Here is a 26,685-nt window from a genome sequence, read left to right as displayed (position 1 = left end):
TATTCATTAACAGGCCACTCAGAGCTCACGGGGGCACTTTATATTTATTTTTTTTTTTACTCCTATTGCTGTAATACTTAAGTCTAAAGAAATGGAAAGGGAGGTTAGTTGTGGGGGAAGTGCAGTGTAGACTGTTAGACAGCAGGGACGTGGCAGCTGGAAGCTTGTTGGAGCTCAATTAGCATTAGCAGCCTGGCGTATCTATCAGCAGGGCAAGGGAGGGTGCAGGTTGGGGCAGAAACAGGCTCCTTGTGCTGCCAAGAAACAGAGGCCCTGGAGAACCAAGGAGAAATATGTCCCTGTCTGTTCTGGCCTAGCCAGAATGGTGTCTCACAAGCAACATGATCAGGTGCTTCAGTGGCTAGAGGCCATGTCAACAAGGAGGGTCTTAAAACTGTGGTGGTGTAGAGAATATCCCAAAACCTGATGCCTGTAGAGAGAAGCTCATAGAGGAATCTGGATGCAGGAGTGATTGTGAACCTTTGGAGCTATAACCCATGTTCTAACACTGAAGAACTGAAATATGTGGTCAGGGAAGGGACACTACATTCTCCTGTGGCTCAGCTAGAAGTGACAACTCCTTTAAAGCCACCCAGCTTTAAGGAAATCATTCTTATGAGTGTGTTTGGCCTTCTACTCTCTCTTAAGGTTCCCTAACTTCTCCTAGTAATCAGAAAGCATTTAGACCAAGAAAGAGGAAAAAAATTTCAGGAGACTTTTCTCAAGTTTGCTCCACTGCTGGCCAAGCCACTAAATCACTCACTTTCCTGGTTGGAGACAACACACCCTTACTGAAGTATAGGAGAAACTATGGGACCTGCTGACAAGATGGGGTGAAGGACCTTAGTGCCAAGTTGCCAAGTTCTTGGACATGAAAAAGCAATCAGGCTCTGAGTGTTTTTGCTGAGAGTAAGAAAGATATCTGGTGTGTGCTGTATCTGTGACACTTTCCCACACTTAAAACAAATTCATGGATTTGCAGCATGTTCTCACTGGATTTACAATGAGTTTCTGAAGTGAGTTTTATCACTGTAAAACCAGACAGATGCACAATAAAAACTGCAAATGCTTATTAGATCCTCTGATAAAGCACAGTGAGACGAGTCCTTTTGCCATAACAAGCTGCAATTACAGCAGGGCTATATTGCTCGGGACTCCCTGTTTTAAAGGATCTTGTCCTGCCATGGTCTGCTTAAAATTGCTGGCTGCAGCTTATGAGATTCAGTGGTGACAGGGAATGTAAGCAGGGATGGATGCTGATGCATCACAACCAACACACCATGATGCTTTCCTCCCTTGCCATTTCCTTGTGCTCTTGTGAATAGCTACACTGTTTTATGGATCTGAAGAATGGGGCATGGGACCGTGAAAGGAATTAGGTCAAAAACCTCATGAAACAGTGCCCAGAATATAAAAGTAAACTGCACTGCAGTATGAGGCTCCTTGGTGTGTGCCGAGATGACTGTGCATGTTTCTCTAGTGACCTTAGAAATGGAGCAAAGCAGCACTGGCAAAGTCAGAAATTTTTAACATCCTTACAGGAAAGGCCACATCTGAGTGCTGTACAAGTGCTAGCTCACTAGGCTGAAACTCTTCAAGAGTAGTTTTAAAAGCAGCCTAAAGTTAGGCTTCCAGCTCCATGCATAGTAGTCTGAATTTTCCAAATGGATTGGGAAAAAGAAAAAAAAGCAATCAATGTACGTTAATCCTCTTAGTGTTCGAAGTTCAGAGTAGCAATGGCATTCTTTCCTGTGAGAAACCCCTACTGAAACAACTTGTGTTTGAAATTTTTCCCTTTTCTTTTGTTCCTTTCACTCTCTGGACCCTTCATCACAGGCAAGCTACTCCTTATGCCTTTGTTTCTTTGTGTTGTCTCTATCCCATCCCTTGCCTGGCTAATGGTAAGAGGAAAACACATCATATACAGGATGAAGATTTCTAAACCACATGTGTTTTATTTTGGGAAACAGACAAAATGGGATGTTTAATTTGCAGACAGGAGTCAAATATGGTCACGCATGCAGCATGATTGAAGTGAAATATTAAAAATGGTGAGCACTTATGTTCACAGACAGAGGAATGCACACCTCTGCTTTCCTAGTTCCAGTACTAAGCAGATGCTTTAGCCAGCTTCCTAGCTTCCATTTCCTGCTTAGCCTTTTCTCTGAACTCTCTTTCTCTCTCAATGAGAAGTACTTGTTCTTCTTCCCACTCCTTTAGCTTCTGCTCATGTTTGGCAATGTCTTCCACTTCACATGCTGGCAGCTTTTCCTTGACAAGTTGGGTGGTCAGGGTTAACAGGCTTTCAGATTCAACCTTGCCAAGTGAATGCAGCTTGGAGTACAGCTCCTGTCATAACAAGAGATTTGGTAGGGAGTGTGAAGGAAAGAGCCAGTCAATCACAAAATAATCAGCCACAAAATACTTCCCTATAACCGATACATCACTGTTTGCATTATTATTATTATTATTATTATTATTATTATTATTATTATTATTATTATTATTATTATTATTATTATTATTTGAGCTGTGGTAATTGGTACCATTTCTTGAAATGCTATTATCAAGAATATTATTTTTTGAACAACAAAACTAAACCAATGAACTTTTAGTTTCATTAACCACTGAAAACGTCTTCTTTTTCCAAGTTCATTTATTTGATATTAACAAAGATCAGCTGACCAGTCAACCATAACAAATATAATCTAAACACTTTGGTTTTGTGTCTTACCTCAAAACCAGCCCGATAATTTGATCCACACTGCCTGCATCAGCATCCCTCTCAACAGATACATGTAATTTCAAATGTTTTAACAGCATACTAAGTAACTCCCATGGTTCTTCTTCCTAAGTTACTGTGATCCAAAGAGTGACTACGCTTACACAGACTACACAACACTGTTAAGTAATATTTTTTCAGGGATATTCTACACTGAAACTAAGAGCAGAGTAACTCAGTAAGAAACTACAGTTTTTCTTTCTCAAGCTTTACTTATCTAGATTTCATGCAGCATATGTTAATTCACTTAGGATGATGAATCATCCAGTGATACTGTTTCTGGCTTTCTGGAATCTTTAGTCTGATGGCTAACTAACACTTTGATTAATTGCCTTAAAAGTGCAGATACACAACCAAAGAGGAGATGACATTGCACTGGAAGATTCTGTATCCCTTGTTCACTCATTATACATATTTTCCTGATTGTTCTTTTAAATAAAAGACTTTACTGAGCCCAGCACTTGCAGAAATGTTTTAAATAAGCATGCGTTCTAAAGAAAGGTACATCCATACTTCTTTCATTTGTATAAAACTTCTTGTTTTGCATTGAAGGATAATGGAAAGAAGATGTGGGAATCATTCACCTCCAAACAAAATGGCAGTTCTAGAGCGATGCAGATATCCAGACTTCCAGCTATAACTGAAAGCCTATGCATTGTGCTGCTGGCCGACAGTGTTCCTTTTACCTGAGCCCACGCTGGCAATAATCTACAAAGGCACTTCTTCTCAGCTCCTGGCTGGAGGCTCTGCCTTGTTCTTAGGGAGGAAACTACTACATCCCTTCTGAGGCCTCTCCAGTTCTCTCTCCCTTAGCCAGCACAACTGCAGGCTTTGTTGTGTTTTATTAGGCCCCTGAAGGTTTGAACTGGACAGAGAGCAGATTAAAGACTCTTTAAAATGCTAGACATGCAGGTCTGAGGGGTTTTTAAGTTTATGATAAAGAATAAAAACAAAGCCAGTGTCTTCAAAGCTAATGGACTAAAACCAAATTGAATAAACTTATTCAGGTGTATTAGTCTCTATTTTGTTTGAGGTATCAGTAAGTAAGTATACAAGGCATCAGGGAGAAAAGTGAGGAGACAGTACAGCTTGGGTTTGGGGAAGGAACTTGACAACTATGCTCATGTTTACGGACTAGATATACATTTTAAATGTAATTGGTTTACATCCTTCAGATTCTTACTATTAGACTCTACCAAGGATGTGCTGAAAAGGGGCTTTATGCACTGAACTTGAACAGTATGAAATTGAACTACAGAAAGGCAACCTGGAAACTAGCAGGTCTTGTCTCCTAAGCCATTACTGGTATCACTGAACTTCTGGAATATTCACTGCTCTTCTGTGATATATCAGTAAAAGGAAAGCAGAAGGCTGTATGTCCTGCAGGTACCAAAATGGCACATTCTTAAATGGCTAAATCATTGATTTTCATAAGCAGTCTCCAGGGCTCTGCATGCAGACAGTTAGAGAAGGTGTTCCCAGCATTTATGTGATGAAATGTTTGCCCACTGATCATTCACAGATGGAAGGAATTGCCTGAGGAGCATTGTACTGAGTAGTCTCAGCATACGGGATCCAAAAATGGGTAATTACAACACAAATGACAGTGTCAGTGTCTAGATTACAGCTCTAAAGGCTTTATCTAGAAAGAGCCAAATGCCCTCAAGTTCTGTTTGTTTCTGTGGAAGTGAAGGACATGTATCCCTATCTGTTAGGCTGCCATGGCTTTTTCAGGTACTTCCACAAATGTTCTGAAGGTTGGTATGAGACACTGAGTCCATTCCATGGAATATAATGGAGGAGTATGTGTGTGTCTGGAGCAAATCCATATGCTTTTCCTTGTATTCTGAGGTGTATGATTTGTGAAAGAGAACTGGGCATGCAGGAGGCAGAAGCAACTGGTTTTGAGTTCAAGGAGAAAGACTGGGATATGCTGGCTAATGCAGGGCTGAACAAAGTGCAACTGAATTGTTTTCAGCAGCAGAAGTTCAAATCCTTTGCTGGGGTTACACAGAAGAGCAGGTGATCTGTCCTGGGACAGCAGCTGTGAATGCACACAGCACCAGGTTGCTTCAGAGCTGCCACCTTCCCTCACACTTGTATGGATTTCTAGTGCACCACTCTACCCTGTGAATGACACCTGTAATGACACACTTAATCCTGTCCAGGATTAAGCTGGGAAGAGTGACTACTGCTGTCCTGATGGATTTGAGAGAACTCTTTCAGGCTTGGCTGAAATGGCATTCTGACTTATGAGCCCCTTTTCTCATTCAGAAAACCTGAGAGTGTGGCTTATGGACATATAATTACTGTTGGATGCCTAGACTCCACATGAGGGCTATGTCTTTCTCATATGCAGACCTTCCTGGTGAGACCTTAGGAGTTAAGCAATGGGTCTGTAATTTTTTGGCCCAAAGTCAGGGCACTCACTGCCACACCAATGAATGCCTGAAAGGGGATTAATTATGGAACTTGTGGAAAGGTTGAGGTGAGAATAAAACTACCCTCTTGGCACTAGCCTGTCCCCAATTTGATATTTAGGCCTTGTTTCGAGCACTCTGCATTATTTTCTTCAAGGCTAGACAATGGATAGGCAATGAGAAACACATAAAAATGTCTCACTCCCTCTTTCAAAGGGCACTTGTGTTTACCTAATTCACTGTAATTCATCCAGGCATTAATTACCACATGCTGAACACTCACTGATTTCCAAATACTTTAATTAAAAAGTTCTAACTGCCTACAAAGCAAGTTTAATATCTAAAGATTAGTGGCAAAGTTGTGTAAATAAAAATTAAAGAAAGGAAAAGTCTGTGTGTGAGGTGAAACCATAGGATACTTGTCTTTTAACTTCTGAAATTTCTTCAGAACAGTCTGTATCCAGAACAACTGTGCAAGGTCACAGCCGTCCAGGTGACAGCAGCAAGGGAAACTGATGGGCTATGAGATGAGTACTGCTCCTGGAACTATAAATCAGATGAGTTTCAACCTAGCGTATTTGATTTTTACCACAGCACAAATGATAAAATAAAATGAGCTCATTATATAGCTATGAGATGATCACATAAAATGCACTTGTTATACAGATGCGCTGTAACAAATAGCTGTTTTTCTTACTGTTATCATCAGCATGACAATCTAAAGATAAAAGAGAGGTGATAAAACCTGACTTAATTCCCCAGACTGAAAGTACAGGATGCAACATTTCTAAATAATTGTAGTGTACACAAATGGACAATAAATTCAGGATGGTCTCATGCCTATTATAATTAATTTTAATGAGCAAGAGCCCACACAAGGTCAAATAATGGGTCTCTAATGACATAACACTTATGCGAACAGGACTGGATTTATCATTTTGATGTATGAAAAGTGAAGATAAAATCCCAGCAGACAGACAAAAGACAAGTGGCCTTGAGCATTTACATCTTTGCTGCTTCCTGATTGAACAAGTGAAAACGTAAGGTGACATCTGTTTCAAAAACGTCAAGTGGGACTCCTACTAGACTGACACTGAAGGGGTGTCAGTCTATTAGCCACAGTAAGTCAGCATATCTATTTTCTAGTATGTATCACAGAGATATACTACAGCTTAGGATATTTAAATAAAGAAACTCTTACTTTGAATCGATTGTAGTACTCAGGTGCTTTAGATTGCTCTGTTTCTTCTGATTCTGCACTCTGTGACTTCTGCTCTAATCCCTTGACTTCTTCAGCAGAATCTGGACCAGGTTTGGCTTCAAGGACAGACTGTAAAATGGTCTCCAGGGCATCAATCTGAACAATCACATTTGTCACGGTAAGCATAAACAGTCTGGAAATACAATCTGAGTAACACAGCTGTCATGTATTCAACAACTTCATGAGTTCCTCAATTTGTGTAGGGTTTGTAAGCAGAAAATATGACTGCTTTAGTGTATTAGGCTGAGTTCTTTAGATTGGAGCAAGAAAGATACCTCCAAAACCACACAACAAAAAAGGTAACTCAAAATGGTAGAAGCTGCAGATGTGACCTATCCTTGTACTGTCATGTATTACAGAGATGCCTCAGAAAATGGAGCAACAGACAGCAGAACCTGCTGAGCAGTGCCCTGCTCTTCTGTTTCAAGAGAGACTGCAAGCCTAGTAATTACATGAGCAAAAGGGAGGCTCCCATGACCAGGGACACCTTCAGGAAAAAGTACCTAAAAGAGGAGGTGAGACCTCAGCAACGTTTCAGCACATGTTGTGGTGGTTTCTTAAGTTACTCCTAATCTGAGTCCAGGATCAGTCTGATGCCCCACAACATTCCTAAGCCTCAAGTCCCTTAGTCACTGCTGACTTCATAAATGAACTGAATCTATCCACTCTCCCCAGATGAGGGCAATACCTTCTAGAAATCACTCTGTTGACTTTTTGGACCAGTACCACTCAGGACATCATCTCAGAGGGCATAGCTGTGAGAGTAAGAATATGTGGTATTTCATCCTCACTGCTAAGAAGTACGTCTCTGAGCGAGTTCAAAAACTTGAGAAACAAAGGTGTTTTCCCACCCCCACAGACATGTGCTCCCTGTGACACATGTCTCTATAGGGAGGGAAAGGCTTAGAAAACATACTTAAATGGTCTGTGGCAATAATACACACTTATTGCCAAGGACATGCCAGTAGAAGCAGTGATTTTGTTCTAAACATTACTTCTGTCTTGCAAAGGCCTCTGAAGTTTGCCAGGCATCTTCTCATTAGCAAGGCACAGAATTCACAGGTTTTACTGGATTTGACTTATATAAAATTCCATTTGTTCAGTGCGTTATTGCCTTCATACTTACAGCTTCTTTGCAGATTTTGCTGTCTCCTGACAATGAAGCCACAATCTCCATCACTTGCAAGGCTCTATTCAAATATCCAGGTGTCCACATCAGTGGCATTAGATTGTATACAGCTCTTAGTCCCTTATTCAACTCCACTTTTCCTGTGATAAAAACATACTTTAGTGTTACTACTTCACTACCTGAGTCTTAACAGAATCCATATAGGTTGGCTCTGGTTTTCAGAAGTGACAGCAAGTGTCCTAGCTTCTGTCGTAAAAACAACACACTTCTATAAAGTTGCTCTGATTGAACTATTATCTTATTTTATTAAGGCACCTTCTTTTTGCACAACTTCATGGTTATTATGTGCTTGTTTCTGATTCCTCCCCATTCTGCCTCACCTAGAAATTTTGTCCAGATGGAAATCAGACTAGAGTGGCCAGCTTTTCTGGTTGTCTGGCTTTGGAACACGAGCTCTCAGAAGGATGTCTGAAGATGGCAGATAAATGTCTCCTTAGCTTTCAGGGACTGACTGTGGAATACATGTGCATTAAATCTGACTTTCTAGATTCAACTCCGTGGACTTTAGGCTTTACCCACAGATTACAGCAAATGCTCTGGTTAAGTACACAACTTAGTACCCCTCTTTCTGCTGGAGCTTCTGGAGAGAAAATAGGGGAGACCTGCCAAAATGAAATTTTGGTTCTTGATTTAGGACAATCTGTGCACTGAGGTGTTCACTGACTTTAGCAGGACCTGTGATGTACTGCACCACTGACAATGTGGTTTTTCTTCTGACAGTAACTACTAGAGAACATGAAACTCCTACATAATAGACGAAATGCACATCACATTGCAGTTGATGTAATTTACAATGATTGTCACTCTAAGGCTTTGATTTTGTCACTGTTGATGTAATAAGTAATACCCCTTCAAGTGCAGCTCACAGGAGTTGTGTCCAATCTCTCAATCTAATTTGCACTCTGGCTATAATGAAACAAAGCTATGAAATGCACCTTACTCTTCTTTACATGGAAGAGAACAGTTTAGGAGAAGCAAGGCAATAAGTGCACAGACAAAGTCTATGGACTATGGCTAAACTAAAATAGCTAAGGTGCTTGAGGCCAGTCTGTGCCCACAGACATCTTTCACTCTCTGAGAGGTCGGTTCCATTAGTGTTGGCAAGACTTTGGAATATGTGACATAACAGTAAATAGCTTTTGATCTACTGAATGTCAATGTCATGAAACAAGCACTACTGCTCACAGACAAGAGTGAAGTGCATTTGTGAAATACAGCCACTACTCAACCAATCCATACAACATTAAAAACTCTCCAACATGAATGCCAACTGGACAGCAAAGTCCCTATTTGTATCAGTATCTCCACTGGACTACAAATTACAGCGCTATGGAAAATCCTGCTTTCAAATTAATCTTCACATTTACTGCCCTTTTTGACTGAAAATTAAGTTTTTTGTTTTACAGAAATGATAAATGTGAGTCAGCACCCTAACTCTGCCACCACACATCATATTTTGAGGCCACATTTTAAGTACAAATCCACTTATATTCTCAATAATGCAGTAATGGAACAACAATTCACAATAAATTGTAAATCAATTAATTTCTTTCTAGTAAATAATCATTTTGTAGAGAAGGAAAAAACCTATCTGCATTATATTCCTCTAAAGGTTTAAAGGAAATTCAAGAATTACTTGCCCATTCCCCTTCCCTCCGATTCTGAACATGTTCTGATCTAACTTCTCTTTAATAATATAGCAAGTCATTAGCAGTGAAGACTCCTTAACAGATACAGGATAAAGGCACTATTATCTGCTGTTCACAAGCCAAACATTAACTTTACAGTGAGTAGTATATGTTCTAAACATAGTGATTTTCAGGCTGTGCTGTTTGACTTCCTAAGGTTTAAAGATCGTTTTAAGACATTAAATAACTAGAAAAAGAGTCTATTGTCTTTAACCTTAAATTTGTGTCATGGAAATCTGTAGTTTTGGGGTATTTCTTTAAATTTGTTGGTCGACCAAGAAACCAAACCTGTGTTCTTTAAGAATGTTTTCTTTCTTTCAGCTGCCAATCCAAACCTGCAGGGAACCCCAAAGCTGGTTCTGAAGTTGTCTGATGAAGGGCATGCTATTCAAGTCAGTACTACCCTCCAGGCTTACAAAAGATTCACTCATGACTCTTGAAACTGTCCTTCCACTATTTCTTTTTTTTTTTCTTTTGTGTTCTCTTTGATTACACTTTAATAAAGCAAAGATGGCAATTTTATTCAGTCTCTGAAGACACGAGGGAAAAGATGATTAAGCGAGGTGAAACTTACCAAGGAATGCATAGCCATACAGCTGGGAGCTGAAACCCACAGTGCTATTTTGCTTTAGACTCGCAAGCACTAGTGATGCTCCAAGATTTCTCTCCTCTTCCCACTGCAAATAATGTAAACTAAGTAAGCGTTCCTAAACAAACACACAAAAAATGGCAGCAAAGACAGTATGTGGCTTTCATCAGATGTCTTAGCAATAAAGTAAAGAATCGTTAAACATGTCCAGTGTTCAGTTACAGGAGCAGTAAACATTACACAGAGGAATACCTCTCTTCCCAGAAGACTGTAAAATGTGAGTGGTTGAAATTTTGCATGGAAGTCAATCAGTGCATTTTCTTCAGGACAATGGATTACACTGCTTTACACTGGCCAAGCTCTGTCTCTGTCCTGTATGTCCTACCACTTGCTTCAGGCTAGCACTGCTGAAGAAAACTGTTATATGGCTTCAGTACTACAGCAGCCCTTTCTTTAAAGTATGTGGCAAGATATACACTCCACTACCCCTCACTAGAATATGAAAATGCTGAGAGAAGCATATGCAGCTAATGGCTGCTTTGAGTGCAAAATCTGCTCTGTGAAAAGAGCATGTGCAACTCACCAAGACCCCTCCACGCCACAGGATTAAAAGTACAGCTGTCTCTCCAGCTACAAAGATGTACCAGCTGTCTGAGCCAGACCACCAGTGATGACTGAAGAAGGGCGCCCTATCGGTAAGTATGTTAAAACCACAAGAGTAGTGTAAATTTTGTTTAGGTTGTTCCACAGCACAGTGCATTTTTCATGATCAGAGAAGCAAGTAAAAAGAGCTTTATTGCAAGTGAAAGGAGGCGAACAACTCCCATGGCTAAGAAAATGAGGAAAAGGAAGCTATAAAAGGCAACAGACTGGAGGAAGTCTGACTATCTTAACACATGGTTTTTGTGACAGGGTACTTCAATGTCTTGTTGATTACCTTATGAACTGAAAGAAATACCCCTGGCGAAGCAGCTTTCTGAAAAAATCCTTGAAGCACACTGAGCCTTAAAGAAACACAAAAGTTTCGATCTTCTGGTTTTACTAGAGTTCTCTTTTCAAGGTACGGCATTTTTTTGGTGTCTCCATTCAGGTGCTACAAAAATTTGCGTGTTATTCTCTGACACAAAATACCAGCACCTGACAGCCAGGCAAGGTATTTGCCCAACTCAGAAAAAGCATACAAGGGAACAGGGCTGCTTTGCGCTGAATTCAACACTCCAGGTGAATGTTATAAGAAAATCAGATGCAACTAGAAAAACAGGGCTGTTACCAGCCTAGGTTCTTTTGGGAGCCAGCGGGACTGCTTTGTAGTAGAAGGCAGCAATCATACTGATTATTTGCAGCTCTCAAGGAGGAAACTTTCTGGGGAGAGCCAAGACCAGTTCGGCTTTCAGTGATGTGTACAACAACAGAGAAATGGAAGCTCCCTATCACCACTGCTATACACACTAAGAACTAATACAGTCAGATTGCACAAGATTTAGTTCTCAAAGTTAAAAAACATTTCATTAGGCTGCTGGACCCCAAGCTAGAGTCAAGGACCTATCTGCCACAGGACACTGGCTGACCTGTCTTGCACCTTGGGAAAAAAAATGGGATTTTTAGGAGCAGCTGAGCATTTCTCCTTACTCTGTCTGCCCCCACTTCCTAAATCAAACACAGAAAATTGGTGCTGAGCATCATGACGTTTTAAATAGCATCTACAAATAAAAATACGATTTCATTGCTGTCTTCGGATGGGGTTATTTCAAAATGCATATCAAGTAAGTCACAGCTATGTCAATACGCTTGCCTTCAACATGTTGTATGGTCACACCACTCTTGCTTGCACATTTAGCTTTCATGAAACCCTACACATACTGATAAACAGTTGTCTCTGCAGTAAGGATATGCAAACAGTGTGGACAAACACACTAGAAAAAGGAGATTTTCATGCCTACGCTTTTCATATAAAAGTGACTGAGCATACTTGATTTCTGGGTAATGAAGAAGAATATCCAACAGGGCAAATGCGCATCTCTTTTCTTTGGTGAAAACTGAAATTACAACCCAGCTGGGTAAAACTTTAAGATACCTGTAATATGCATTTTGGAAGATGCTTCATGTAAGACAAATGGAGGCTTCAAGCATTTTCCTTATGCATGACAACATGCTATTGAAAGCTTGTGCCAAACTACATGAAAAGTAGCTCCCTAAAAGTGATGGGCACTGCAGAACCCTTTGCTGACTGAGCCCCTTGTGCAAAGGTAGAATAATGCCACTTCCAAGATCCTTACCTGTCACCTTGGCCTTAAACAAGCAAGCTGTGAATAATAAACCCCGCATCCTAGGAGACAGGAGGGGTGTAACAAATTTAGTTTTAAAACGAATATGTATAAGAAACAATACACCCAAAGCCAAATAGGATACTAAAAAACCTAGGGAAACCTATGCTCTATAATTCCACACCACCACCATCATCAACATTCAGCTTAACAGGGTCCTATACAATATGCACCATAGTTTTTTTGTGGTAATTGATAAGAGTCTGCTTTGAACTATCATTTCATATCCTTCAAATACATTACATCTGAAAATCCCAACACACCTTCCCTTTCAGAGAAAGGAGCAAAAGGCCTGACAAGTGATTTGATGGCTTTCACACTTTGTTGTTTTTTTTTTCCTTTCTTTCTTCTGCAATTGTAAAGAAAAATGAAAGCTATAGAGTATTTATTTTTTCCAGGTAAAGTTAGGGGAAATAAAATATATTCATGATTGAATGCCCAACTGACTGCATTATGACACTCAGAAGTAGAGGCTTTGTGTATCATTTTGAGAGTGGTCAGCTTACCGCATGATCAGACTTGGTTGCCAGATACTGGTATAAAACATAGAGAGAAAGAAGCTGTGTTGATAATTCATCAAAACTTTCTTGGAGCATGATCTCTGTTACTACTGACATAGCATCTATGGAGGAAAACAACACAATCAGCACAGCTCCCAGTACACAGTTGCCTTTTGTACCCACTTATGTTCCCCCATGCTTTATTGCTGTAGTATGCTTTGAAATAATTAGGGAGAAAGTTAAGCATTTCTTACATCTAGAATACAACTACAGAATTAGTCTTATTCATTAGGGTTATTCAAACACACTGCAAGAAGGAAGAATGGGCCGATAGCATGAAACTACAGCAAAGGAGCTCTCAAAATCATCTTAGCTCTACACTCTTCAATTGGCCCTTCTTTGCTCAGCTCTTCAATTATCAACCTTTAAAAAAATATTTTAAAATTATTTCTTTGTTCTTGTGTTTTGATTACAAACAAGAGAAGACTGGCTTAACTTCACTACCCTTAGGGTGACAGGAGAGTACAAAGGACCAGAAATGTTTTCACAGATCACCCACAGGAGTCTTCTCTATTCAGCAAACAATGCTCTGAAGGAGCTCTGCAGGGAGTTCCAGTGACACTCCCTGTCAGAAAGGACAGTTTGTTAAACAAAAGGCCTTGAGTCTCACACAGAAAAGAAGTATGGATTAAAAAAGGGGGAATTCAAAGATGGGGGTGTGTCTCAAAATAAAATAAATACATGTATTAATTTGCCATTTAGCATAACCTTCAGGATAAAAGCTGTTGTTCCTTTCAGTTATTTGTTTTACAAGAGCTTTATGCAAAGGAAAGCTTACTGTAAGTCTACAGTACTAGAAGACCTGAAATGAAATTAAAATCTTTAATATGTCATCAAACATAAGAGGATTATTCATCTGAACATTTAAACAGTCAGTAGTGAGATGTACCCCCAACATGACAATTCAGCATAGCTGGCTTGCTCCAGTGACAGACAGAAAGCCTAGACAAAGTTTAGATACATAGCTTTTTGAACAGCTAAACGTATGGAAGATGAACACTACCAATATGCATTTTGATTCTGATAACATTCTAATTAATTGTCACTAATAACTCCTGTGACATTAGCACATAAATCGGACTTGTAAAAACTGAAGAAGATGGTTTACATTTGTAATAGGATTAATAACAGTAGATACTGTGAATCTTACATGTTTCAAAATTCTATAATGAATAAAAACCCAACAGAAATGAGAGATAAAAATGCAGAAAAATAGTTTAAAGGAAGGAGAAGGCACATTTTACCGAGACTTCAGAAAAAATACAGCTAAAAGTTGTTAATTCAAAGAAAGGCTCTGCAAATATAAGAGCATACAACAGAGGATTCAGTATCAGTACATATTTTCTTACCTTCATATTTCTTCTGCTTTATAAAATAATCCAACAAAATATTGAATGTAAAATTATCTGGAAAAATTCCATACTGAACCTAAAGAGAAGAATGAAAAAGCTCAGTGTGCAAATGTGCTGTACAAATCTTCCCAAGCACAGCCCTACAGGTATCAGAAAGACCAGAACCATGGTGCTGCACACTGCTGCAATGTACAGTCAAGCAACACAAGGAGATTAGTGTGCCTCCTGTGATGGAGACCTTCCAGCTTTTGATGCACTGCATTTGTTTTGGCATTTTATCTAAGCCTTTGGGAGCAGGAATGGCATTGCCTGTCATGTTTTTTATGCCTCTTCTGCACCTAGCATGTTTTGGACACTAATGCTCTTTAAAAACAAAAAGCTTCCTGGGAAAGAAGAGGATTTTAAAAGCTGTAAAGAGATAGAGCTAAAATTCAAATGCAACATTAATTTTTATTTTGACAAAGAAATATCTGAACTTAAAACCACAGTGTACAGGACCTGGCTGCAACAGGAATTCCAGTCAAGCCACATTTGTCTCAAAAAGCTGATCAAACATATTCATGGCTTTTCCTTTGTAAATCTTACTTTGTTTTTTAATGTGTATAAGGCTTTGTCTTGAGCACCATATTTCAAACACTGTCTGATCCAGCTGTGGATGGTCCAGTCTCTCAAGTACCAGCAATTTGGACTATGACGAAACCTAAAAGATAATAAATAGTTCAGGTGACAGTATGACTCTGTTATCACAGAAACAAATTCTGTAATCAAGATCTGTGAGTTTCAAAACCCCACCATTCATGAACTCAGATACAAATCTCTCTGTGTTTGCCTTTGCAATCAATCATCGCTCTCTAAGGAGTTCCAGATAGCCCTTTCAAGTAAAAAAAATGAAACTTTAACACCCTAACAGTATGTACAAAGGGGAATCTGACCTTTTCACAAATGTATAATATTTTAAACTTCTCACTTTCCAGAAAGTCTACTGCTTTTCTCCTGAAAAGATGAATACCATAAAATAACAGCTTGGTATATATATGAAGATCAACTTCATATATAAATACTGCTATAAATACTGTGGTGTTTTTTAACCTTGTCCTTGTGATTCTATAATATCGTATTGTTGCTGGTCTCGTCAAAGAGATGTGACTGATGATATCCACAAGTATCAGAATTACATCAAAATATAACTGAGTCTGAAACTTTAGAGCTTGTGTAATCTGGTCCCTCCCATACTCTCTAACTCATGCCTCACTTTACCACTTAAGAATCCATTATGCCTCAACACAGGTCATCCCTGGGATGCTTGCATGCTCCATTTGCCTTAGAAATCTTCATCAGTGAGGTAAACCTTATGCAAGGGGAAACTCTGCTGAGAGCCCTTCCCTGCCCCTCTGCACTGACAACCTACTCTGACACATCTCATGTCATGGCTTCAGCAGTATTGTCAGGCAACCTACTCCAGTGCTTGACCAATTTGTAAAATTGAATACCTTTAAGTTCAGCCTCTTTTATTTCATCCTTATTCACACACATGCACTTTGCTCTGCATTTGGAGAAGTGGTGACAAAAAGCACATGGAGCTTTAACTTTGGCCAACACTCAAACACCTATTATAAGTCCAATGTTAGAAACTGCTGCCTTGGTCCTGGGCTGAATTTCACACCCCAGTGTGAAGAGATGCATGCAATGTTTCTCAGTTCAATTTGTATGCATGAAAAATAAACACATAAATGACTGCCAATTCCCTAGAAAATGCCAATGACTGAGCTGAGCTCATGCGCAGATGCCTGCAGCCCCAAGCCAAGCTCCAGCACCACTAAGAGGCAGGGTTGACTCTTCCATCTGAGTGAGCATGCTTTCCAGAACGTTTATCAGATTAACGTGGCCACCAACTCCCTGTCCCCCTCAGTAAATCTCTTGCCTATTGCTGAGGGCTACACAGATGACCAAGCCTGGAAAAGTGCTGCAGCCTAGAGAGCCTTCAGAATGAAGGAGACATCTGTGCCAAAAGCAGAGCTAAATCACTGCAGAGTCTAAATATATGGAGTTTTAAGTGGCACATGAAATCTCCCCATTAAATTAGAATTTAATAGACAAAGAAAAGCATGCTTTGAATATTACATTACAACATCCACTTTGTTGCTGTAATTGCTTTCCATTTTCTTCCCTCTGGAGTTCAAACATACATTTGCTTTCAATAAAGTCCTGTATCAATAATCCTTACAGGAAGCATCAATTACAGGAATTTGGATTTAATCATATTTTGATAAAAAAATTATCGAATTGCTACAGACTGTTTCACCAGCGATTTAAGAAGGGTCAAACTGGAACACCAGCACCCAGCAGTAAAGCTGCTAGCATCTTTTAAAGTTTTATTAAATGGTTAATATAGTTTCATAAGAGGAAATAAAAGACTCATCTTTCAAAAAACATGACACTGATGCTCTCAAATACCTAGGACTTTCTTTTAATAAAATCTTTGCAGAAGGAAAGTAAGCAGTAAAAAAACCCCAAACAACCAAAACACCAACAAAAAAACACAGCCAAAGGTTTTTAATGGGTTTCAATATTCAACTCTTTGCAGAGCTCTATTTATTCTCTTGAGTACACCACAGTGAGAGAGAGCATCCCAATACCTCCTGCACCTTGGGCTTGCAACAGCTTACTGTAGTGATGAAAAGCTTCTAGGTTTAAAGTCAAACTGCACTTGGACAGAAAAAGGCCTAACAGGGATGCAATGCAGTCTAGAAACAGAATGAAACTGATCCTCAGTCAACACTCATCGCTGGAATCAACATGCACAAAATTCAGAGGCATGATATAAAAACTCTTAAAAAATCTGCATGAGCTTGGTAGGGCTGGGAATGATTTGAGTGCGCATGTGTATGGTGACCCATAGGATATCTCATGTATTATTACTGTATGTATGTTACTATCAGGATTTTTTGCTCAGACCAGGTCTCCACTGTACGAGGTGCTATGCAAATGAAAAGCAAATAGCTTCTCAGTTAAGCAGTTTTCTACTTAATTCTAACAATCAATTACAAAGCGGTTGCATGGGAATGAAGAGATGGGACTGGTGCACAAATGCAACATATAGGCACGTACAAGATCCTCAACACTAGACACTTCCATTAATCCATGATGTAGGAGAATTGGAAGTGAAAGGGAAACAAAACAAGTATGCTGCAATCTTTGATTGTTTCTGATCCATTTCAGGCTGAGATAAGCTCTGTCTCTATTCTGCTAGCTGAGAAGAAAAACCAACAGTTATCTGGTTTTACAGTTGGAATCAGGGAAAAGAAGAGGTTGCTCATCATTTTGACAAGCATTAACATCTTCTTCCTTCTCTTTGTCCACAAAACAGGATATAATTACGCAAGGCAATATGTTCAGGGACAGATGAAAAGAAAAAGGAAGCTAAAACTACAGAAAGCAGAGGATTCAGAATGAATTAAATAAAGGACGCCTCTAGCAATTGCTGTGTATTTAATGGAAAAACCAGAAGGTTATCTTGCAGATGCCTGATGCTGAAACTCATTTTTCAGAGAACTAATAAAAACCCAAGAAGAACAGGATTCTTAAAATGTGTTCAGAAAAGACAGGGAGAAGCAACTGTAACAGTATTAGGAAACCTCTCTGTTGGTACACTTCAATGTTAATGGCTGAAGAATCAATACAGTCATCCTTTCAGTCATTGAGCTGAGAACATCTGCCCCCACAGAAAACACAAAGAGGAATATCTGTAATACAAGAAGATCCTGAAATATCAAGGTCATTGTGAATCTAACAGCAAATAATGCAGTGGTTCTAGAATTCTCCTTATTTTTAAAAGTTATTCAAATCATGCAGTCCAGAAGCTCAATTTTCACCAACAGTTGCTTTGTACTCTTGGAAATGATTATAACATGGAAGAGATACAGGGAGCATACTGCCTCAGTACAAGGCAACCAGAACATTTTTGGCCAGGCAATTACACTCTCTTGCTCACAAATTGGCCAGCACCTTGGGCTAAGAATACATTGTCTGTTTACTAAGTTCCTGCATAAAGCCCTATTGCTTATCATTTACAACAGTGCTGAGGAACTCATGCCGTGTGAAACAAACTGAAAAATGAAAAAGTTTAACAGATGCTGAGAGCGCTTCATGGAGTGCTGTAGTACTACAGCAAGCATGACTTACTCATATTGGTGCCCTCACACACTGCAGAAAAGCTGAGTTCCTTCCCTATTTACTTCAAAGGTTCTTTCAATTTTGTTTGGTGCCATCAAGTGGTGATGCACTCTCGTGCTGCTTTCACACACCTTATATTATTCCCAAGGGAAGTAATACAGCAACCCTGAGAGCAAACAGAAGCACCTCTTGCTGGATCATGTTTTTTTCTGTACATTTGGTAGAAGGGAGTACACTGCTTTGGGGACAGTCACAAATGAGGAAGACATTGAAGGAAAACTTGCTGAATTACAGAAGAGAAAGTGCTGCAGAAGTAATATACTACCAGGAAGAGCTCTGCTGCTCTCTTCCTGGTAGTACAGAGGGAAAGCCAGCTCAGCAGATCAGTTCCAATTCTCTGCTGATCAAAAGCTCCATTTTGTACTTTGTGGCTTTCTTAAGGGTTGATTCAATTCCTGGTACCGCCAGAGGCTATCCTTGTGCAAAATACTATTTTTTCTCCTCCCCTTCCTTTCTCCACATTTACCTGACCTAATGAGAAAGTACCTTGTAATGATCCACACATCCTAACTTCCTACTTGCCTTACTTCTTTTAGAACTAGAGAGAAATACGGGTCTGCATGTTCATTTGCATTAATCAGGAGGGGGAAGAGTGTCAGATTTCTTCTCATTCACATAAAATTCTAAAAAGTCCCAAAGCAAAATGTAATGAGACTTAAAATGAATAAATATAGTAAGAAATACCTCTGCAAGCCAGGAAGAAGTTCTCTCAAGGGAACAAATCCAAAGCAACTCCACATTTTACACCAGTTATACAGGGCTGAGAAACTCCCTTGCAATGCATGTTTTTTTTTTTCTTCTCAGGCACATTTTTTAAGCTACAGTGCATAATGATCAAATGGATTCCAGGCAGGCTTAGCTTGGAAACTGGAAGGCTGTCATCCAAAACTCTCCTTTTGTCTGTCATTTCAAGTCACAGGCCTTGGGGGAAATCATCTGCATTTTAAATGGACCCAGGGGCATTGCTCATGTGTCGGTGTCAAAGGCAACAGCCCTGAAAAAACAATAATTATTGACCAAAATTTCCTTTTAAACATGAACAAAACTCTGTTTTTCCATCTCTTCTTTGCCTGCATCTTAGCCTTCACCTTTCTTTGTATACATCCTTTCTAAAATTTCATATATAAACCTATCAGTCGTACAGGAAATACCTCACACATTAACCGCCTACACTCAAAAACAGAGGGAGCACTTTGCTTTTGTGTTAAAAGAAAAAACTCAAGCAGCATATGTACTATAAGAAATCAACTATCAAAAGCAGTAATAAGACAGGTTAAAAAATTACACATGTCAAGGATAACAGAGAATAGTCTAATGCTGAGGCAGAATCTTATACAAGTAGAGAACTGGTTTGCAGACTCCCTGGGAAAAAGCCCACATACAGCCGCTATTCTATTTTAATTTTTATTGACTTTCCCCCATCTTTTATTTTGAACTAATTTACTCAATTGCTTTGATGCTAAAATTAATTCTTCTGAATTAGGTTCACTCCATCCCCACATGAACATGTATTTCTTGCAGAGTGGTTTTTTTGAGGACTTGCACAGAGCTCTAACACCATGATGAATGTCTGATAAAAGCACCAAAACAGACCTAAATCATCAGATAAAAACAGACCTAAATCATCAGATATGGCGAAATGACAGTACAGACAGCACAGTCAAACATCAAGGCTGAACAGGAGACTTAAAGGATATTTTTAGTTTTAGGTCTTTTTTCATTTTATACCATATTCAGCTTTTAATTCTGGTTCACTTCAATGTTACAGATTTACCTTTCCTTAACCCTTAGGCTTGGTAATAAGACTAAATCTGGAAGAGGACATATTTTGGGTCAAAGTACATACTATGCAGTTATTGATGAAGACTCAGGATCACTCTGGTAACCACCCTCTCCTATCAACTGAAGGGAGAAAATTCACCATTCAGTAGTCTCAGGGTAGCTACTGCATTGCTCAAAACCACATTTGCGCACAGAAAGCTCAGCTTTGCAAAGTCTCTTTCTAACAATAACTATCACATAGCAATCAACCATATGGCAGCTAGGATGTACTTTATCCTTTACTGACCTAGTTACTTTGACAGTTTTTAGTGTTGCTTAATAAATGACAAGCTGAATTTCTGATACAACAAGCATTTCTGCCCATTGTTGTCAATCTCTTCTATCACTAAATGCTCTTCCTCCTTTTGATGAATTTAAGGCACCCTTGTGAGTAAAACAGGAACAGCCTTAAGGAACAGCCTCATTATGTTAAAAGAAAAAACAGTATCAAAGAATTGGAAAATACTAGATAAATGTTATAAATTTCAAAATAATGGACAATGCCCAAGCAGTTTACAGCAGTATGAAAGAAATGCATTGACTATACCTAAATGGATGTAAGAACCACCACAACATAGTAACACAACAGATAAGGAGCCCACAGCAAAGTTTAAAGCAACTTATTGGTATTCCTGGTACTGCAACAGTTCGAAGCAACTACTGGTATTTCTGAAAAAATACTTGAATTATTTACCAGTCCTTCCATCCAGAGGCAGTGAATATAACAGAACTGCAGTGGAGCTGCTCTTCCAACCTTCTGGCACCAGGCTACACCAGGCAGCCTTGAACCCCTCCAGAATCATTAGCAAAGCTCAGAGGAGGAATACTTCAGACTACTCAATCAACTTCAGCATCCCATGGGCTCACCTCAAATGTCTAAAACCTTCATTCTAATCAGTTCATAACCAGACTGAGAAAGCAACGCCAAGGCTCAAACAACATACACTCTGTATGCTCTTTGTCCCTGGGAAAATGCTTCCAGGCTGTGCTTCCTAAAAATCTCCTCTAGTCATGGAGTTTCAAAATACTCCAGAACTTTGCTTTCTCTGGTAGGACACCAATGAAGTTCACTTCTAAGAAGAACACAGGTCAGGATTTCTTCTATGTCAGCTTGGTTGAGCATGCTGTGCACACCTCAACAGGCCTTACCTAGCTAGAAACTAAAGGTCTTAACATCTAAAAATCCAGTATCAACACAGGTCAGTGTTCTAGGTTAAAGAGAAGGTTGCCAGCTAGCTCAGTAAAACTGGTCGTTTGGGTATCCTCAGCATGACTGGTAGATAAAACAACATTGCTACCAAAAAAAGGTGGTGATGCCTGGCTTTCATTTCATGCAGAAAATAAATTTCTAGACATTCAGAAGTTTAATTTCAAATGCAAACTATGAAAAAAGTAACCCCCTTTTTTGGCTTAACAGAATGATGAGGTGAACTGCAATGAAGGAAACCAAATAAAGAGACTCTTTGACGAAGTATTTTTATTTTTCTCCTCGTCCTAGGATAATAGAATTATCTACCGCCCTTCACCTCTCCTACTCCTTTTTTAAAAGACAGTCAGGAAGAATCCAGTTTTCTTCTCACACACATGAAGAATATATACTACTTTCACCATAAAGCTGAAATTCACTCTAAGAGCAACAGTTAAGATGAAAAAGGAAAAGTTGTATCATAATAATAACAACAATAAAAAGCCCAATATTTCCTTAAACTATTGACTGTACAGGACACATTTGTGACAAATACTTCTGGACTTACAGGTTAAATTTCTGGTTTTGAATATAAATGCTACTAATAATCTAGTGATTGCATAGAGAATATTATAGGCTGAGAAAAACATAGGAACAATGAAGTGAGCTGTTGCCATAGTGATTCTGATAAGACACTCTCTAGTGCCCTTCCTTGTCCCCATGCAACCACAATAAAGGCTAATTTAAAACCAACTCTCCCATTAATTATATCTTTTCCTGGTATCCTGGCATACAAAAACATAGAGAAATTAAGAACCATACAACACACGTTTCTTGCTTCAGGTAATGTTTTTTAATCTCAGCAATTTCCAAGTGTGTCAGGACAAAACCTGCTGCTTAAAAGCTCAAGAAAGGGTCAGTTCTGCTGGAATCTTTTACCTGGGTCTTTGAAAACCAATTAACACAAAGCTGTAAAAAATGGCATATATCAGTTACGTAAGTTGTCAAGTTAAAGAAATAAGGTTTTCATATTAAACATAAACATCTGCAACAAAGAAGTCAAAACACCTGATACCTGTAGTTTCAGCTACAACCACTGTCAAAAAGGCAACCATTTCCAAAAGGTCAACTATTGGTGCACAGCCAGGTCTTGGCTACCAGGTAGTTCACCATTAATCTGTTTACTTCTCATGTCATGTCTCAATGAGCAACAGCTTACTGGTATTTTTTTGTTCTTCCAACCATGCATTTTCCTATGAAAATACTTCTAGCAATGAGTAACAAAAAATGCTCAATTCCTTCTTAATACGTTTTTATCTGTTCCCTAACCACTGTTAAGTTACCCAATGAGAGCACTTCAGAGGCTTATATTCAGCATATCTCTTAGTACTTAACTTCTCCTAAGACCACTGAGACAGAAATGTCCTTTATCTGTATTGTGTATCACGTCAATCACATGGACCAGGAAATGAATCAAGGATAAACATGGCAAAACTGGATCAAGCATTTTGTCAGGCAATTTGAAATTTGTGGGCTCTTACCAGCTTTGTTACTGTTTTACTCTTTCCAGAAAAAGATTGTGCAGTCAGATCTGTTATTTAAAGAGAGAGAGAGCAGGTACTTCCCTTTAAGTACTGCATGTACTGCAGGACAAATATTCCCTTGCGTAGGTAGCTACAAGCTGCGCAGTAAAATGAGGTTGTGCTACCCAAAACAGGCAGAGGATTTCATAATGCAAAGGGATATTTTGTAATTTTTCCCCTTTTTGAGACAGGAATACAGCCAAGACTGCTAGTTAGAAATACAGTGGTCACAGCACCAATGCTGTCTGCTTTCAAGAAGCGTTTAGACAACACTCTGAGGCACGTGGTGTGATTCTTGACCTGCATAGTGTCAAAAGTTGGACTTAATGATCCTGATGGGTCCCTTCCAACTCAGCATATTCTGTGATTCTATGATAACCCACTACTGGTTTTGGTTCTGCTGATGATCAATCTGTAATGCAAGGCCAGGATGTCCTGCTACTCTGTCTTATTGCAGTGGCCTACTCAGATCTTGTATTCAGGCCCTAAACTGACACTTAAAAGCACACAGTTCTGCAAGTCATGGTACAGGGCTCTTATATATGTCATATTACCCACTGCAAGAGGGAAAAACATTACAACTATGTGGTATTTACATACCACACTCATTTAAGTCTGACTTTCTTTTATTTCTCTAATGAATCATGACTTTCAAAATAACACAGTAGTATCTTATGCAAGAGGAACTTGCCACTTTATGATTTAATCTAGGCAAGGGAAACTGCAAAAAGAGGTGATCACTGGAGGACAGTAATTTGAATTAAGACAAAAAAAGAAACCCCTTTGCCAATAAAATGGACAGTACCACTCCCACTGCAAATGCTCCTCTGTCGTGCTCTCACAATACCTGCCATACCTTGTCCACCCCCAGTTACACAGACCAGCAGCCAGTCTGGTTTGTCAGAGCTTTGGCACAAAAAGTGTAGACAAGGCAGAAGGTGATGGTGTCCATTCTACTCCCAGATGTCTGCTGCCAGAGGCCATCTAGTTTGCCTTTAGCTTGATTTAATCTAGCTCTGATCACTCCCTAATGGAACTTGGACTGAAGAAAGGAGTATTTTTCCCCTTTGTGAAACGAAAACAGTAATGACAGAAGAGAGATCAGAATTAGTTGACTTTAAAGATTAAAGCCAGCTTTATATCCCCACCAATTCTTGAAAAAAAAGATTTTTCTCATAAAGGTGAAAATCTGCTTGAAAGCCAGTTGCCAAAATCTGTACTGCAAGCCTGACAAGCCCTAGAGTGAAGAGAGTGGAGTGGGGGTGAAATAACCAAAATCCCTGTTCATTTTTCAGCAAGAGAAAGGACTATTTATTCTGTCTACATTTACAGCTGAGCAAACAGGAGTTTCTACCAGCTGCTCTCTAGTATATCCCTTTCCAATTTTAACAACAAACCCAAGAAAGCATTCTTTGTTGGCTGATTAAATGTTCCCTGAACTAGATCCTGGATCAAACCCTCACCTGGTTCAGAGAGACAATATGTGGTTCCCCCTCAATCAGCTGAGGACGTGGCACATCACACATGCACATGATCATTAATTAGACTAAAGCTGGGAGGCAAGGACAACCTCAGCACCTTTCAAAGATGTGCAGCCCAGCACCCCACAGGGGTAAATAAGGGTGGTGAAGATGGAAACCAACCACTGAGAGCTGCCACACTGTTACTTCTGAAACCAACTCCATATTGGACAAGCTCCCCCAGGCTTTCAAACTGATGTAGCAAAGGGAAGACAGAGAGGCAGCTGGAAAGCCTGGGGACATTCTCCTTCAGGGACAGGGGACATGTCAGGATTTTAGGAAATAGGTAAGGGGATGTGATTAGCTAATAAGAGAGGCTTGGACTTCTATCCAAGCTTTTCTCAACCCCATACTGTTTTCCCCTACCACCAATGCCCTCCACAAAAAAACTCCAAGCAACCAAACAAAACAACAAAACCACAAACAAACAAAAAGGTAAGGAAGGGATTAATCTGCCTAGGAACCAAAGATTTACCAAGTAAAGGTCAGAAATAGAAAGAAATAACAGAGTCTATGGCAGAAGGAACAGTTGCGGGTACCTGAGCAGAGTAACTCGAGTGCTTGGTACAGAGAAGCATCAAAAATGAAATTGGACTCATTCCAGCAGATAATATAGATAGATTATCCGGAGAATGCATCTTTAAAAATACCTCACTATTAAAGCAACATTAAAACAACAACAAAACCTCAACCAACCAAAAAACCCCCCCAAAAACCAACCAAAAAAAAAACCCACCCCAAATAACCATTTTTTTTCACATTGCTACTGGGCATCTTACATTCAAAAATTCACACTTTAATTTCCCATTTCTGTAAAACAATGAGAAAGAGTAATAACCTCAGAAATCACCCCAGGAAAATGTTAATCCATGACCTTTGCTTATCTACTGAGTCAACTCTATTCAATTACAGCAAAACATTGTTTTGTGGGTCTGTCTGCAATCAAGCCTTTTCTGCCCTTAGGGAGCAGAACACTTTTTCACAGGCACAAATGTATATGCAGAAATAAGCAGATATACAAGCTTAATGTACCTACTTTCATTTTTGTTCTGCACTCTAATAATTCTTGATGTTTCTGAAGAAGATGGACATATTTAGAAAAAAGATGAGCCATTGGAATCAAGCAACATAAGCTGGCTTTTCAAATTTCTTTATTACTGGAGCCAAAAAGAAATCTATGGTCTGCTGGATATAATCAGATAATTTTCTAAATTATCCAGTAACCAATTGTTGACCAAATGTTTTCAGTCCTACAAAAGCAAAAACATCAATTTTTGTAAATAAAAAAGTCAGGTGTTTGAAAATTAACATGTCCAGTCATTCACAAGCTAAAGGAAGATGCATCACAATGATTTTGTTATAAACTGACTTTATACAAAATGGTGTATAATAGAACAAAATAAGACCAGATGTGTAACTGTGGTGTATTAGTTCATCCTTTATCATGGTCATCTTAAATGTTCTTTCCATTTCCAAAGGCTTTCACCTTCTGGAACCTGTATCACATCTGCTATCTGTTACTACATACTATGCAGCAACATGCATCAAAACCATACATATTCTCAGAGCACAACAGATCATACTGGATCCACTCTTCTGCGTCATATTACTAAGCTGAACATCTTTACTGTTACCAACATAGCACAGAACACTTTTCTTGACTACTATAAAGTCCAATAATATGGTGCAGTCCCTTTTTTACATGCTTGATCAGACCACGTTCATCTTAAAAGCCCTGTGTAACACAGCAAGCTTAAACGTAACAGTGATTTTCATTGCACGTGGTAAAATGAAGGGAAGTTCTCATTGAAATAGTGCATAAGCCTTGCATTTCACAACTTGGCCAAGGTAAGACAGGAAAAAAAATTTTAATGCCTTCTCTCCATCAGTCTGCCCTATAAAGTAGTACATAACTTGACATCATTCAACCATACTGATGGTTTTCTTAGTAAGAGTGGTACAGAACAGGAATTCTCAGGCACTGGAATGTCAGAGAGATGCTTTGGTTCCACGCACCCTACAAGATCTGATGCTGCTTCCATGGTAGAAAACCAACAGTAACATGAAACTGCTTGCAGAGATTTTACTAGTGAAATTTTTCTTCAAACAATGTAAAGAAAAAGAAATAGAAAGCCAGGCAGACACAAATCCCTTTCCATGTTATCCTACAGTGTAAT

At 39.2% G+C, this 26,685-nt stretch overlaps 1 protein-coding gene across 3 annotated transcripts in view; it reads right to left on the bottom strand.

Annotated features, from left to right (window-relative positions):
• Positions 1-1,929: 1,929 nt before the first annotated feature.
• MRPS27 (mitochondrial ribosomal protein S27) overlaps positions 1,930-26,685 on the bottom strand; it is a 39,183-nt gene continuing 14,427 nt past the window's right edge. The window contains exons 5-11 of one of the 3 annotated variants that reach the window (XM_064641740.1): positions 14,751-14,865; positions 14,163-14,241; positions 12,760-12,875; positions 9,915-10,047; positions 7,590-7,732; positions 6,404-6,559; positions 1,930-2,349 (exon numbers count right to left, since the gene is read on the bottom strand). In XM_064641740.1, the coding sequence (XP_064497810.1) occupies positions 2,110-2,349; positions 6,404-6,559; positions 7,590-7,732; positions 9,915-10,047; positions 12,760-12,875; positions 14,163-14,241; positions 14,751-14,865 (982 nt within the window). In that variant the 3' untranslated portion in view covers positions 1,930-2,109. Of the gene's footprint in view, positions 2,350-3,508; positions 3,648-6,403; positions 6,560-7,589; positions 7,733-9,914; positions 10,048-12,759; positions 12,876-14,162; positions 14,242-14,750; positions 14,866-26,685 lie in introns of those variants that run through there. The other 2 variants (XM_064641741.1, XM_064641742.1) reach the window with 2 other exon arrangements.

The sequence above is a fragment of the Pseudopipra pipra genome, chromosome Z (assembly GCF_036250125.1).
Source record: "Pseudopipra pipra isolate bDixPip1 chromosome Z, bDixPip1.hap1, whole genome shotgun sequence".
Lineage (NCBI taxonomy): Eukaryota > Metazoa > Chordata > Aves > Passeriformes > Pipridae > Pseudopipra > Pseudopipra pipra.
The sequence above is the reverse complement of the archived record's forward strand: the minus strand, read 5'-3'. Positions and strand labels throughout refer to the sequence as shown.